This window comes from Musca autumnalis, unplaced genomic scaffold (assembly GCF_047663935.1).
Source record: "Musca autumnalis isolate F117 unplaced genomic scaffold, ASM4766393v1 scaffold_4, whole genome shotgun sequence".
Lineage (NCBI taxonomy): Eukaryota > Metazoa > Arthropoda > Insecta > Diptera > Muscidae > Musca > Musca autumnalis.
The window spans coordinates 83594787-83607610 of NW_027411977.1; the positions used below are offsets into that span (position 1 = coordinate 83594787).

Below are 12824 nucleotides of genomic sequence, written 5' to 3' on the forward strand. Positions count from 1 at the left end.
TATATTTTATGCATTTCGGAAGAGGTGGGGTACCTTTCCCATGCCTTTCTTTTAAACGCTATATGTATAAGCCAAACATATGATTATATCGGTTTCAGCATACATTTTGGTAGGCAATGAAGTTGTGTGCACCCTAGGTACATATTTGGAGCCAAAATACCGGACCACGCCCACTTTTTTCTAATATGTTATATCTTGAAAAATGATGACCACGGCCACTCTTTTTAAAACATTATTTTTCCAAAACTACTGAACCTAATTTTCAGAAAATATTCAGGAATGTCCCGTGGTCCAGACTGCTATATATTTATAGACGAATTTCGGGGCCTATTGTTTTATAATCGATATATTTGCTAAACTTATGAGTACATCGGTTTGCAAATTAACTTTCGAGACAACGGTGGTTGCGCCCCCGATCAGAAAAAAAGTATATATTCACAAATTTCCTTAAATGGTGAGGTTCGCTGGTCTATCAGCCATGCACAACGAAAATATATAAGTCTCAATAAGCTGGAGAATTCGACTTAACCATTTTTTAACTGTTATAATTAGATAGCTTTAGACATGAAGACAGAGACATGGACGATAATAAATCCTAAACAGCGTAAATTGGCGAACAAATCCCACAAAGTCCGTAAGAGAAAAGAAAGGTTACAGACCAAATCTGTTGATAAATTTAAAATCCACCTCGGTTGGACCGGAGAAGTGAGGTAAAAAATACCTGTTTTTAAATTGTCAAGCATTAAATCGATTAAAAGTTGTAATTACGACGGGCCAGCGGGTGGTATTGTTATATTCAGGCTGTACGAAAACATGGCCCTATGTTGACAATTTTTTGTGAAGAAGTTTTGTGAACACTGGAAACCTTAAATGTCAAATTTCAAAAAGTTAAAAAATTTAGCAACTGATTTTTATGACTACCATACAATATTCATTGGACAAAAAAACTTCCGTGTAGGAGATATACAATTTTTAATTCTTTTCCAAATAATTCAGTCCATTCCATTATCTAGTTATTTAAGTGACATGGCCTTGATAAAACTGACATTTTTAATGCTCATTTTATTTTGCTGGAAAAAGAGGTTATTGCATATTGTCGGCTGATTTTTTCAGCTCTATGTTGTTTTTCGTTTGAGAAATTACAATTTTGGCTCTTGTTAAAATAAATATTAAACAATTATTTTTTGTCTTTTAGATTATTGCCTTCCAACTGAATGACCAAAAGGAAACGATCGAACGACGAAAATTATTTTATTAAAATGCACCATGAGTCTAAATACCTCCAATGTAATCTACTGTGATAAAAGCTTTGACGATTTTCATACAAAGTAAGTAAAAATAGGCAATGCTGATTAAACTTTTTTCAAATATTCGATAGCACTTTTATTGTACTTTATTTCATTACAACTCTACAATATAAAACTATTTCATTACAAAGTAATAAGAACGGTGGCACAGAGCGTGTGTGTCCGACTATAAAACCGCCACTTGTTATAAAACTCGTTTGCCAAGGAGTAAATATGATCGGCTCTGTGCGGATGTGGCTTGGCTCTGAAGTTTTCGGATGCTATCAGATCTCAAGGTGCTGACGGCTCTGGAGTATTGGGATGCTGTGGGGATAGAATTCGGTTTATAGGTGCTGACTATGAGCAGAGATGACATATCAGAAAGTGTGACGTATATGACATACACACGTCGGAAACGTCGTATACCTATCCAAAATCAACTGGTTGTAAAAGTAAAAAAACATCTGTCGACCTTGGCGACAGAGATATACCCTTAGCCTATGTGAATTTAAGCTCTCATCCACGGACAGATCGAATGTATTTAGGCTCTTTTCATAAGCTTGCCAACAAAAATGTGTATTAGGATGTTGTGTGTGTGGAGAAGGTACCTAAAGGAATGGACCGACTTGGTACATTATGAAAGTGGATCTTATTTCGGGAGTTATATTTTATCTATAGATGTCGCGGTCACTAGTCATTTCAGTGGGTCATCGTATAACTTTTGGACCAGTATGCCAGAAAACATGGACTTGTCCACGGAAAACATTATATCGCATTAAACAGAACCACAACGAACAGTATAGGTATACATTTCCAAAGGATCTTCGAACAGACCTTAAACTGCACTTAGACACAAATGTTAAAATTTTGTGAGGGAGATACCCTAATGAGACGACCGATATGGGCTATTTTAGAAGTTAAACAAAATCGGTTGATCAGTTCCAGAGTTATCGTGCTCTGCAGGAACTACATATGGTCCCATAGGGGTTTTTTACATATTTCGGCTGTTTTCTCAATAAGAAGGGGGGGGGGGGGGGGGGGGGGGTACCTGAAAGAGTGGACCGAAATGGGATATTTTCGAAATTAAACTAAGTTTGGGCAAAATATTAAGAAGGCCAAATTTGGGCCGAATCGAGAGTTATCTTGCGCTCCAAACACTACACACGGTCTCATAGGGGTTTGTTTTGCAGCTTTCAGGCTATTTTCTCAGGAAGTGTGGACTTGCCCCTGATGAAACTTGTGCCGTCGTATAGGGGACGGTGAATACAAGCTGTTACAACAAAAATCAAAGCGATTGAGAGCAGGTTCTAAGCTAAACTTTTCCAAACTTTTGGAGTGGGCCGTTTGGGTCCATTTTGGAACCTCATCTAAGTCTGATAGAAATTTCACGATGCGTAAAGTATGGACCAAATCGGTTTTTCCCTTCAATAGTTATCGTGCGCACAAATTGTCTGAACATTTTCAAACTTTTGTGGGGGAGGTACCGGAAGGAGTGGACCGATATAACCCATCTTCGAACTTAAACTAAGTTTGGACAAAATATTACGAAAGCCAAATTTTGGAAAGAATGGGTTGAACCGTTCAAGAGTTATCGTGCGCTCCAGGCAGCCATAGCTGAGTCAACTGCAAATTGCCTGAAACAGATTTCGTCCAAACATACTTGGTGTCTTAAACCATTATTTCGATGAGGCACAATTTGCCTGTAAGAGAGTGTATATCCTCGTTAGCATAAATGCTGAGGGTAAAAATATTCTGTTGGACGAATTAACTCATTAGTTTAATCCAGGAAATTATTCTGTAAGGTCTGTAAGATGATACAAAATTTTGAAGACATGAATGCAAACAGTCTACAAAAAAAAACGCGAAGCTGGATTCACCGAAATTTTCACCCCCACTACTGACAAGCCATAAGAAAATACTTAAAACACAAGGAAAAAACGTTAAGTTCGGCCGGGCCGAACTTTTTATACCCTCCAACATAAAATCGTTTTAATTAAAATGGAATAATTAGTTTTCTTTCACAATTTTAGATGGAAACATTTTTCGACCATGGATACCCCAAACGCCTAAAATATCTAATTTAATCTAAACAAGTAAGAAAAGTCTATAGTCGGACGGAGCGGACCATGGGATACCCTATACCACTATCTCTGGACAATCGCTCTGCACGGAACTTCTTTTCAATGATTGTGAAAATTTAAATATCAAATATCAGAGATGTAATAAATAATACTTATGACCAAAACCAAAAAGTTATCTAGCATGACAAAGACATTTTTGTAGCAGGGAAGGAAACTTTAGTTCACACAAACGTTGGTTTGTACGCTACTTCTTCATCATAAACTTAAACTTTGTTTAAAATTTTGCGGGTTATTATTTTGACTTACAGAGCCGCTACAAAATGGGTTAAAGTTTTTGGTCTATTTCATCCCCTGAACATTGCACGATCATCACGAAAAACTAATCATTTCTATTCTGGCCTGAACCCAACCTCCTTAAAAAATTCGTTACAATCGGTCCATAATTGCGGAATTAAGCTTGTTTACAATTTTTAATGGACGGACACACATCGCTAAATCGCTCTATCTCGTCGAGATATGAATTTTGGCACACCAAATAGGACGAATATTTCGTGGTGTTACATAAACTTTTGGAGAGACAATATGTAGCATGGGATAAAAATTTGGTTCTCTACACAGAACCCATTATATATTAGGCAGTAGACCCATTATCTAGCGAACAATTTATTGCAATTTACATCAGAGGAAAGGTCAGTAGTTTTTTCCATATGTAGGCTACTTTGCGAAATATATATGTCCTCAAGAAATTAAAATATCGACCAAAAATAAAATTTTTATATTTTTCATACAAAAGTAATGGTCCACTTCACCCGCTAAAGAATATCAGATCATCATTCAAAATTGTAGGCATCTTTTTCTACCTATACTCTTTCCCGGTGCAAAATTTCGTAACTATTGATGTATAATTGCGACTTCTAGCGAGTTTGTTATTACACTACAAACAAATAACGGAATATATTAGGCTGTAACTCTGTTATCTGATCATGCACACCAACATAATTGGCATCAATTGAAAAGTCAAGCGTTCCACTTTCAAGTATATCTCACTTGTCCGGAATGTCACTTCCAGGAATTAAGATATAAGCTGTATATTAAAAATTGTCACAATTTTCACACAAAAGTTTTGGTCCATTTAACCCTCTAAATATTATCCGATCGCCATCTCAAATTGCAAGCTTCTCCTTTGTGATATACTCTTACCTTATTTAAAATTACGCGTTGATCGGACTATTATTGAGACCTACGAAAAATTGTGCGACGTGAGCAATCGATTTGGTTCAAACTTTCCTTCCAGATATAGATCGGGTAAGACCGTATCGGTCCACACCTTCGGGTACCTCCCACACAAAATTCGGAAAACTCAAATCGTTTTGAATTTTTTTCAGCAGATCATCCTTTCGGCCCCTTTACGATGGTACAATTGCAATGACAAGTCCATACTTCCTGAGATTATGACCGAAAAGCTCCAAGAAACCCTGAAAAACAAACAAGAAACTCTCATGGGGATTTTCTGATTGGTCCAAACCAGGGTTTCGGAGTCGGAGTCTACGAGTCGGAGTCGAGCAATTTTGCTGGATTCGGAGTCTGAGGCGAAAAAAATAACTCGACTCCGACTCCGGGCAATTTTTTTTCTCCATTATAGAAATTTAAAATTCGGGACACCATTTTTTTTTTAAAAAAAATCATTATTTATTTTAAAAGAAGAAGAGGATCCGGAGTCGTGGAAAAAATCGGTCTGGAGTCGGAGTCGAGCCAAAAATACCTCGACTCCGAAACCCTGGTCCAAACTTTGCACATCGTATTATTTCATCCATTCACACAAAATTTGGGAAAAGTGCAGTTTCAGGACTCGTATCGGATCTATTTGAATTTTTTTGAAGAAGGGATTTTCACGGTCCCTATTGCAACGGCACAATATTTCTAGGGTAAGTCCATACGTCCTGAGATAATGGTCCAAAAGTTCCAAAAACTCATTCCGGCTCGAACTAAAATTACAAATCCGAAAAATAATTCTCAAACTTTTTCAAAAATCTGAAGTTAGCTTACAAAATTGACATTACGATACATACAGATTCCATGTATTTTGAAGCAAACTCGTGATGTAAAATCAATATATTTTTATACGGCATAATTATTGTGTTTGTTTCTGAGGCTGAGGGTATATCACCGTTAGCGCAGCTGACTTATACTATCTTCTTTGGTGTGTTATTGAATATAAATAATTTTGAATAATCTTGGGATTTATAAATTTGTTTGCATGCAAATTATTTGAATTTCTATTCGTTATTAGTTATTTCTACCGGTATAAAATATATTTTTGATATCACAATATATATTCACAATGAACTATTTTCGAAATGCCCTGAAAAGCACACAAAATTACGTGCATTATGAAGCATAAGTGAGATAAAAGTGCACATTTTTTGGACGATAGATCTCCAATAAACTCACAAATTTCTCAGATATTAAATATCAGACACTTAGCAAATTGCTTGTATATAATATATATATTTATTTTAGGTGTATTCTGAAAAGAAGCTTGACATTGAAAGACAATTTGAAGATGTAGCAGGAGGAGCTAATCAATGTGAATTTTTCAATTTTCGAATATTTTTTAGAAATATATAATTTATATAATTGTTCCAAAAACATCCCAGTAGGGAGGCTTCACTTACCAATACCAATGGATTCATATTAAGTTATTAATATGTGACCTCGTTTTTATCGCCGAGTCCGAACGGTCTGTCCTAAGTAGAGACGTTTTTCATGACTGAAATGCTAAGGAAATATCGGCAACATTACTAAGGGGTATTTTGCCACCGTTGAAAATTCAGTCATTCATTCAGCATGCAAGGCGGTTGCACATAGGTAATTCCTAGATGTTGTGATGTAGGGTATCACATGGTCGGCCCCGTCCGACTATAGCCTTTGCTTACTTGTTTTTATACCCTCAGCCTTTAGGCTATGAAGGGTATATACACTTTCATACGGGCAAAATGTGCCTCATCGAAATAATGGTTTTAGACCCCAAGTATGTTTGGACGAAATGTGTTTCAGACAATTTGGAGTCGATTGAGCAATGTCCGTCCGTCTGTCTGTCTGTCTGGCTGGCTGGCTGGAGCGCACGATAACTCTCGAAGGGATGAACCGATTCGGTTCAAATTTTGGCTTTCGTAATATTTTGTCCAAACTTAGTTTAAGTTCGAAGATGAGCTATATCGGTCCACTCCTTCCGGTACCTCCCCCCAAAAGTTCGAAAATGTTCGGAAAATTTGTACGCACGATAACTCTTGAAGGGTGTAACCGATTTGGTCCATACTTTGCCCATTGTGGAGCGTGTACCAGACTTAGATCAGGTTTTAATATGGACTCAATCGGTCCACACCGTCGGGTACCTCCCACACAAAATTTTGGAAAAGTTCAGTTTAGGGACATCTCTCGAATCGCTTTGATTTTTGCTTTAGCAACTTGTATTCACTGCCCTCCATACGACGGTATAAGTTTCATCAGGGGCAATTCCATACTTCCTGAAAGTTGCAAAAAACCCTATGACACCGTGTGAGGAGGTTGGAGGGCAAAATAACTCTCGAACAGGTCTGCCGATTCGGTCCAAAGTTTGGCCTTAGTAATATTTTGTCCAAACATAGTTTAAGTTCGAAGATAAACCATATCGGTCCACTCCTTCAGGTACCTCCCCCACAAAAGTTCAAAAATGTTCGGAAAAATTGTGCGTACGATAACTCTTGAAGAGAGTGGCCGAATTGGTCCATACTTTACACATCCTAATATATCTACCAGATATAGATCAGGTTCAAATATGGACTATATTTGTCCACTCCATCCGGTACCTCCCACTCAAAATTTCGGATACATGTTCACTTTAAGACCTGGTATCGAATCACTTTGATTTTTTTAATTTTCTCTTTTAGAGTTAAGCTTAATGATCTGAAATTATTTGCAAGTGAAAAAGGAAAGCCATGGACTCGAACCCACATAGTCACCAAATTACGTTACCTGGTTTCATTGGTGGTAAAGCAAATCTTCGGACGTATCGACTATGTAATGGCTTCTCTGTCCTAGAACTTATCGTTTTTCAAATGCAAATGTGTTTTTATACATTAACGGATATTTGGCCGTTGAAATGTATTTTCTTCACAACAACCGCTTTTTGCGATGCCTTTGAAGTTATGAGTTTTGGCTTTGAACGCTAACACACCGTGACAACATTTTTTTGATATGTTTTCAAGGACGTGGGTTCAAATCCCAGCCGGGCTCAGCCTATTTTTTTATTTTTTTGAAATTTTGCCTGTTAGGGCGATTTGATTTTGGTTGAAGCAACTTGCATTCGCTGCCTCAATTGCGATGGTAAAAGTTGTTTCAGGGGCAAGTTCATACTTCTTGAGCAAACATCCCTGAACAGTGGCTGGAGATCCATTCTTTTTAGTATCTCCTCCGCAAAACTTTTGATATTAAATCCTAATCAACATTTTTGTCAGTTCAAACGCCCAAAATTCTTAAAACTCCCTAAATACATGCGTTTTTTGGAAAAAAAAATTGTTTCAATATACACAGGCTGATGGTATATCTCTGTCGGCAAAGCCGACTGATACTTTTTTACTTGTTTTTATTTATTTTTTTAAACGGTAAGACCTATCAGAAATCGACTAAAGTAAAAGTGAATGATATTCATGACTTTTCAATAGGAGTAAACATTCTTGAGAGATTGACGAGATTTAGTTTTGTTCTTAGACTGCTTACATAAGCCAAAGTAGCATCTGTTGCCCAATACAATTCTTCGTTTTATTTCACAACTGATGTCGTTTATTGTGTTTACGGAGGTGCCGAGGTAGACGAAGTCTTTTACTACCTCAAAATTACAGAAACCGACTTCCACAGTTGGTCCGAGCTCAATGGACGCATTTCGCGTCGACACAATCAACTTGGTTTTCTCACCGTTTACCGCCAGACCCACTTTAGCAGATTCTCTGAACAGATCACACGAGAGGCCGTTTCCTTGTCTGAAACCTCTTTTGGTACTAAACTCTTCTCTCCTATTTTAACTGAAGACCGAGTATCAGTTAATGTCATTCTACAAAACCGAATGAGCTTTGCAGGTACACCAAATTCAGACATGGCCTGGAATACCTTTGAACGTAGGGGGCTGTCGAAGGCTAGCTTAAAATCGACAAAAAGTTGTTAGGTATCGATCTACATCTCTTGGGTCTTCTCCAGAAATTGCCGCAGGGATGGTGGATTTGCCAGACCTAAAGCCGTATGGCCTAATTAATTCGTTGAACATAGGCTTTTGTCGTTCGCACAGTATCCCTGACACTATCTTGCTGGCTATAGGGAGAAGACTTATGCCCCTATTGTTAGAGCATACAGTCTTATCTCCTTTCTTGTGGACAGGGCACCAGTTGCTCAGGTTCCAATCGTCGGGTACTCGTTCTTCCTGCCAGATGGTGCTAACTAGCTGATAAATACACGTTATCAGCGTGGCGCCTCCGGTTTTGAACAACTCGGCTGGTAACCCATCGGCTTCAGCTGCCTTATTATTCTTCAGCCGGTTTATTTCTGTCTTTACCTCATCTTGGCTGGGCGGAATACATACAATACCATCTTCTGGGATTGGAACTGTGGTATCTTCGTCGTCGTCGCTACTATCGGATACCACCAGTTTGGAAAAATGTTCTTTCGATATCCTGCGCACACTATCTGTATCATTTACCAAATTACCTTGCTGGTCTCTACAGGAGGATTTGCCTGTACCAAGGCCCTCTGTTTGATGTTTCGCTCTTTGGTAGAACTTTCGGGCTTCATTCTGGCCCCTGTACATCTCGTTTTGTTCACATTCCCGCCATTCCAGTTCTCTCTTTTTCCTGCGGATAAGACGTTTCTCATTTTCTCCCGATACCCCTCTCGTTGTTACTGATTGTAGGGTAGCCCTATATGCCGCATTTTTCTCTTCGGTAACAGCATGACACTCCCGGTCATACCATTGATTCCTTGGTATCCAAGTATGTTTCCATGGAGGAGGGGAATATTTTGCCATTGTGCTAATATGTTATCGGGACGAGAAGTTCTTTCATTAAGCAATTGGGCTAGTTGAGTGGAATATGCTGTATCCGTTTGTGCTTTATTTGCAATGTTTAGACGGGTACGTAACTTGCTGCAACAACTTTACCAATTTTAACACAAAAGTTTTGGTCCTTTTAACCTGCTAAATACTATCTGATCATCACATTAAATTGCAAGCTACTTCTTTGTCGTAAACCCATACCTTACATAAAATTTCGCGCCGATCAGACTACCATAGCGACCTACAGAGCCGCTGCAAAATTGGATACAAATTTTGTTTCTGGTCCACACCTAAAATATTTCACGAACATTGCCAGAAACTGTAGAGGTATATTCTGGTCTGAACCCGACTTCCATACAAAATTTCGTGAAGATTGGTCATAATTGCGGCCTGTAGTAGAAAAATGTTTTGATTTCAAATAACATAGCTTAGCACCACTAAGGTACTTTCTTTTTATCATAAAAACACATATTAGCATTAGTACTTCATTTGTTTTGGCAATATTTTGTACTTTAGAATTCCCTCGAATGTCTGTCTGTTCTTCATAAATTCGTATTATTTCAATTTATGACTTGGAGGAATAAATGCCTGTCTGTGCTTGCATATTTTAAGTATGCGAAACATAAAAATTTCAGTTTCACCAAACAAATATTTGCTCCATCCAACAAATGAAATGCCAAAAGTTAATTGGCATGGAAGTTGGTAAAAGCACATTCGTGGAAAATTGTCTTTTGCGTACAAAAGACCTGCAGTTTTCAAATACCAAAGGGAAATAAGTTTACGAAGTATATTCCATTCAAGTGGAACAGCATGAACAGTGGTGGTGCAACAGTTGCTTTTTTCAAATTAAAGAAAAAAAAACAAAAAAGAATGAAAATTAACTCGAGAATATTTTACAAATTTAACAAGTGAGCAAAGATTATAGTATAATATTTCCCTGTAGATGAGCTTTTCACTGGTAAACATTTCTTTTAGGGAGATATTAAAGTTTTCACCTATCTGGCTTTTATACAAAACAAGTAAGAAAGTATCAGTTAGCTGTGCTTGCGGAGATATACCCTCAGTCTCTGACCAAAATATATGTATAGATTTTGTTGGCTTTGTATTGTTGGACTGCAAAATAATACATGTTGTGTATTTATTTCAGCTAAAGTCCATATTTTGTTGCTTCAATATTTGAAGAAACAAAATGCGATACAAAGACAGCATATAAAACAGTAGTGGGTATATGAATTTGGTTATTCTGACTTAATTGTGCGGTCAACAGATTTAGGAGGATACAGAAAATTTCTCATTTTGTTTAGTTTTCTGGTCACTCTTATTGACCTGTTTATCGACACAGAGTCAGCGGTTAAGGGAACTGATGCGGATGTTTGGCTGCTTCCGAAACTATAGTCTACTCTGCCTCCGCTCGTAGATATCAATTTCATTACCCACTGTTAAAGATTTTGTTTCTTCAAATATTGAAGCAACAAAATATGGACTTTAGCTGAAATAAATACACAACATGTATATAGATTTTGTGTCACGAGTTTGCTTCAAAATACTTGAAACTTGTAGGTACCTTAATGTGGGGATATACCAAATCATTGACATATACCAAAAGTTTTCAGTGAGCAAACTTCTGATTCATAGATAACTCGAAATATTAGATAACGTTAAACTAAGTTTGTAGGAAATTGTTGAAAAAGTCAGTTTAGATTGCCACGGCAGGGTTTTGGAGCTTTTGGGCCATTATCTCCGGAAGTATGGACTTACTCCGGAAAAAAAATTGCCGTTGTAAAGGGCGCCGCTAGGACAACCTACTACAAAAATTTAGATACGATCCAAAAGAGCTCTTAAACTTCACTTCATCCGAATTTTGTGTGGAAGATACCAGAAGGAGTGGACCGATGTAGTCCATATTCCACCTTGCTACATGACTGGGTAAAATAATACAATGTGCAAAGTTTGGACCAATCAGGAACTACCTGCTAGAGTTATTTTACAGATTTTCCATTTTACATAGCGCTGTCAGGGTTTCTTGGAGAGTTTAGGCCATTGTCTCGGGAAGTATGGACTTGAGACCGAAAACATTTTTACCGTCGTGAAGGGAGCTGCAAGGACAGACTGCTGAAAAAATCGAAACGATCCGAAGGCAGCTTTTAAACTCACTTCTTCCGAATTTTGTATGGTATGTAACCAAAGGTACCCGAAGGAATGGGTCCCTTAAGTCATTATACCCTCGTTAGCATAAATGCTAAGGGTATATCACAAATATAGTCAATTATTTCATATTATATTTCAAACAAGTAAAAAGTCGTTAAGTTCGGCCCGGCCGAACTTTTTATACCCTCCACCATAAAAAAGTCTTAATTAAAATCGAATAATTAGGGTCCTTTCACAATTTTAGGTGTAACAACTTTTCGACAATGCTGAGTATATTAAAAACCTCGAAGGACAGATGCGCCGTGAGTCGAACTTCCGCGTTATAGCGTGATGAAGTTTTTGCAAGAGACCCTGTAAGCCATCATTAATTAGCATTATATCTTTGTTTGTTGTTTTTGTAGAGCACTTAAGCAACAGTGAACAAATATATAACACTGATTCCTGATGGGCCACAGGGTCTCTAACAAAAATTTTATCACGCCATAACGCGGAAGTTCGACTCACGGCGGATCTGTCCTTCGGGGTTCATAATATACTCACCAAGGCCTTTCTTCCCCAAGAGGAATTTTTCGTGCCCCACACTTTCACCTCCATTTTGTTGCACAGTGTTATCTAATCTAAAAAATGTGTTCAGCTAGGTGAAAGTACCACCTAGGGGCTATATCAAAGAGTCAACCTATCTTTACATTTTTTGGCGGAAAAGTTTTATAGCTGCAGAGAACTTCAAGAGTCAAATTGAGGGTAGTTTCATCAAAACAATGTAGACCCTCAAAAATGGACCCATGTTGACGAATTTTAGTGAAAAAATTTCGTGACCACTGAAAATTCCCGAAAATCGGGAGGTAAAGTTATATGGGGGGATATACCAAAACATGGACCTATATTGACGATTATTTATGAATAGACAAAATTGTAGCTAAAATTCTCAAAATACCGATCATTACAGATAGTTCGGTTAAAAATTGCAGCTAAAATTCTCACAATACCGAAAATCGGGAGATACCGTTATATGGGGGCTATACCAAAACATGGACCTATGTTGACGATGTTTCGTGGAGATGTTTCATGACCACTAAGAACCTCAAATGTCAAATTACAGCTATTTCGGTTAAAAATTGTAACTAAAATGCTCACAATACCGAAAATCGGGAGGTACGGTTATAAGGGGGCCATACCAAAACATGGACCTATGTTGACGATGTTTGGTGGAGATGTTTCATGACCACTGAG

At 37.7% G+C, this 12824-nt stretch overlaps 1 protein-coding gene across 2 annotated transcripts in view; it reads left to right on the top strand.

The window, feature by feature from the left end:
• LOC141400782 (G-protein coupled receptor dmsr-1-like) overlaps positions 1 to 12824 on the top strand; it is a 208894-nt gene that overhangs the window by 151376 nt on the left and 44694 nt on the right. For both annotated transcript variants that reach the window (XM_073980275.1, XM_073980276.1), the window contains exon 2: positions 1196 to 1328. In XM_073980275.1, the coding sequence (XP_073836376.1) occupies positions 1267 to 1328 (62 nt within the window). In that variant the 5' untranslated portion in view covers positions 1196 to 1266. The remainder of the gene's footprint in view (positions 1 to 1195; positions 1329 to 12824) is intronic.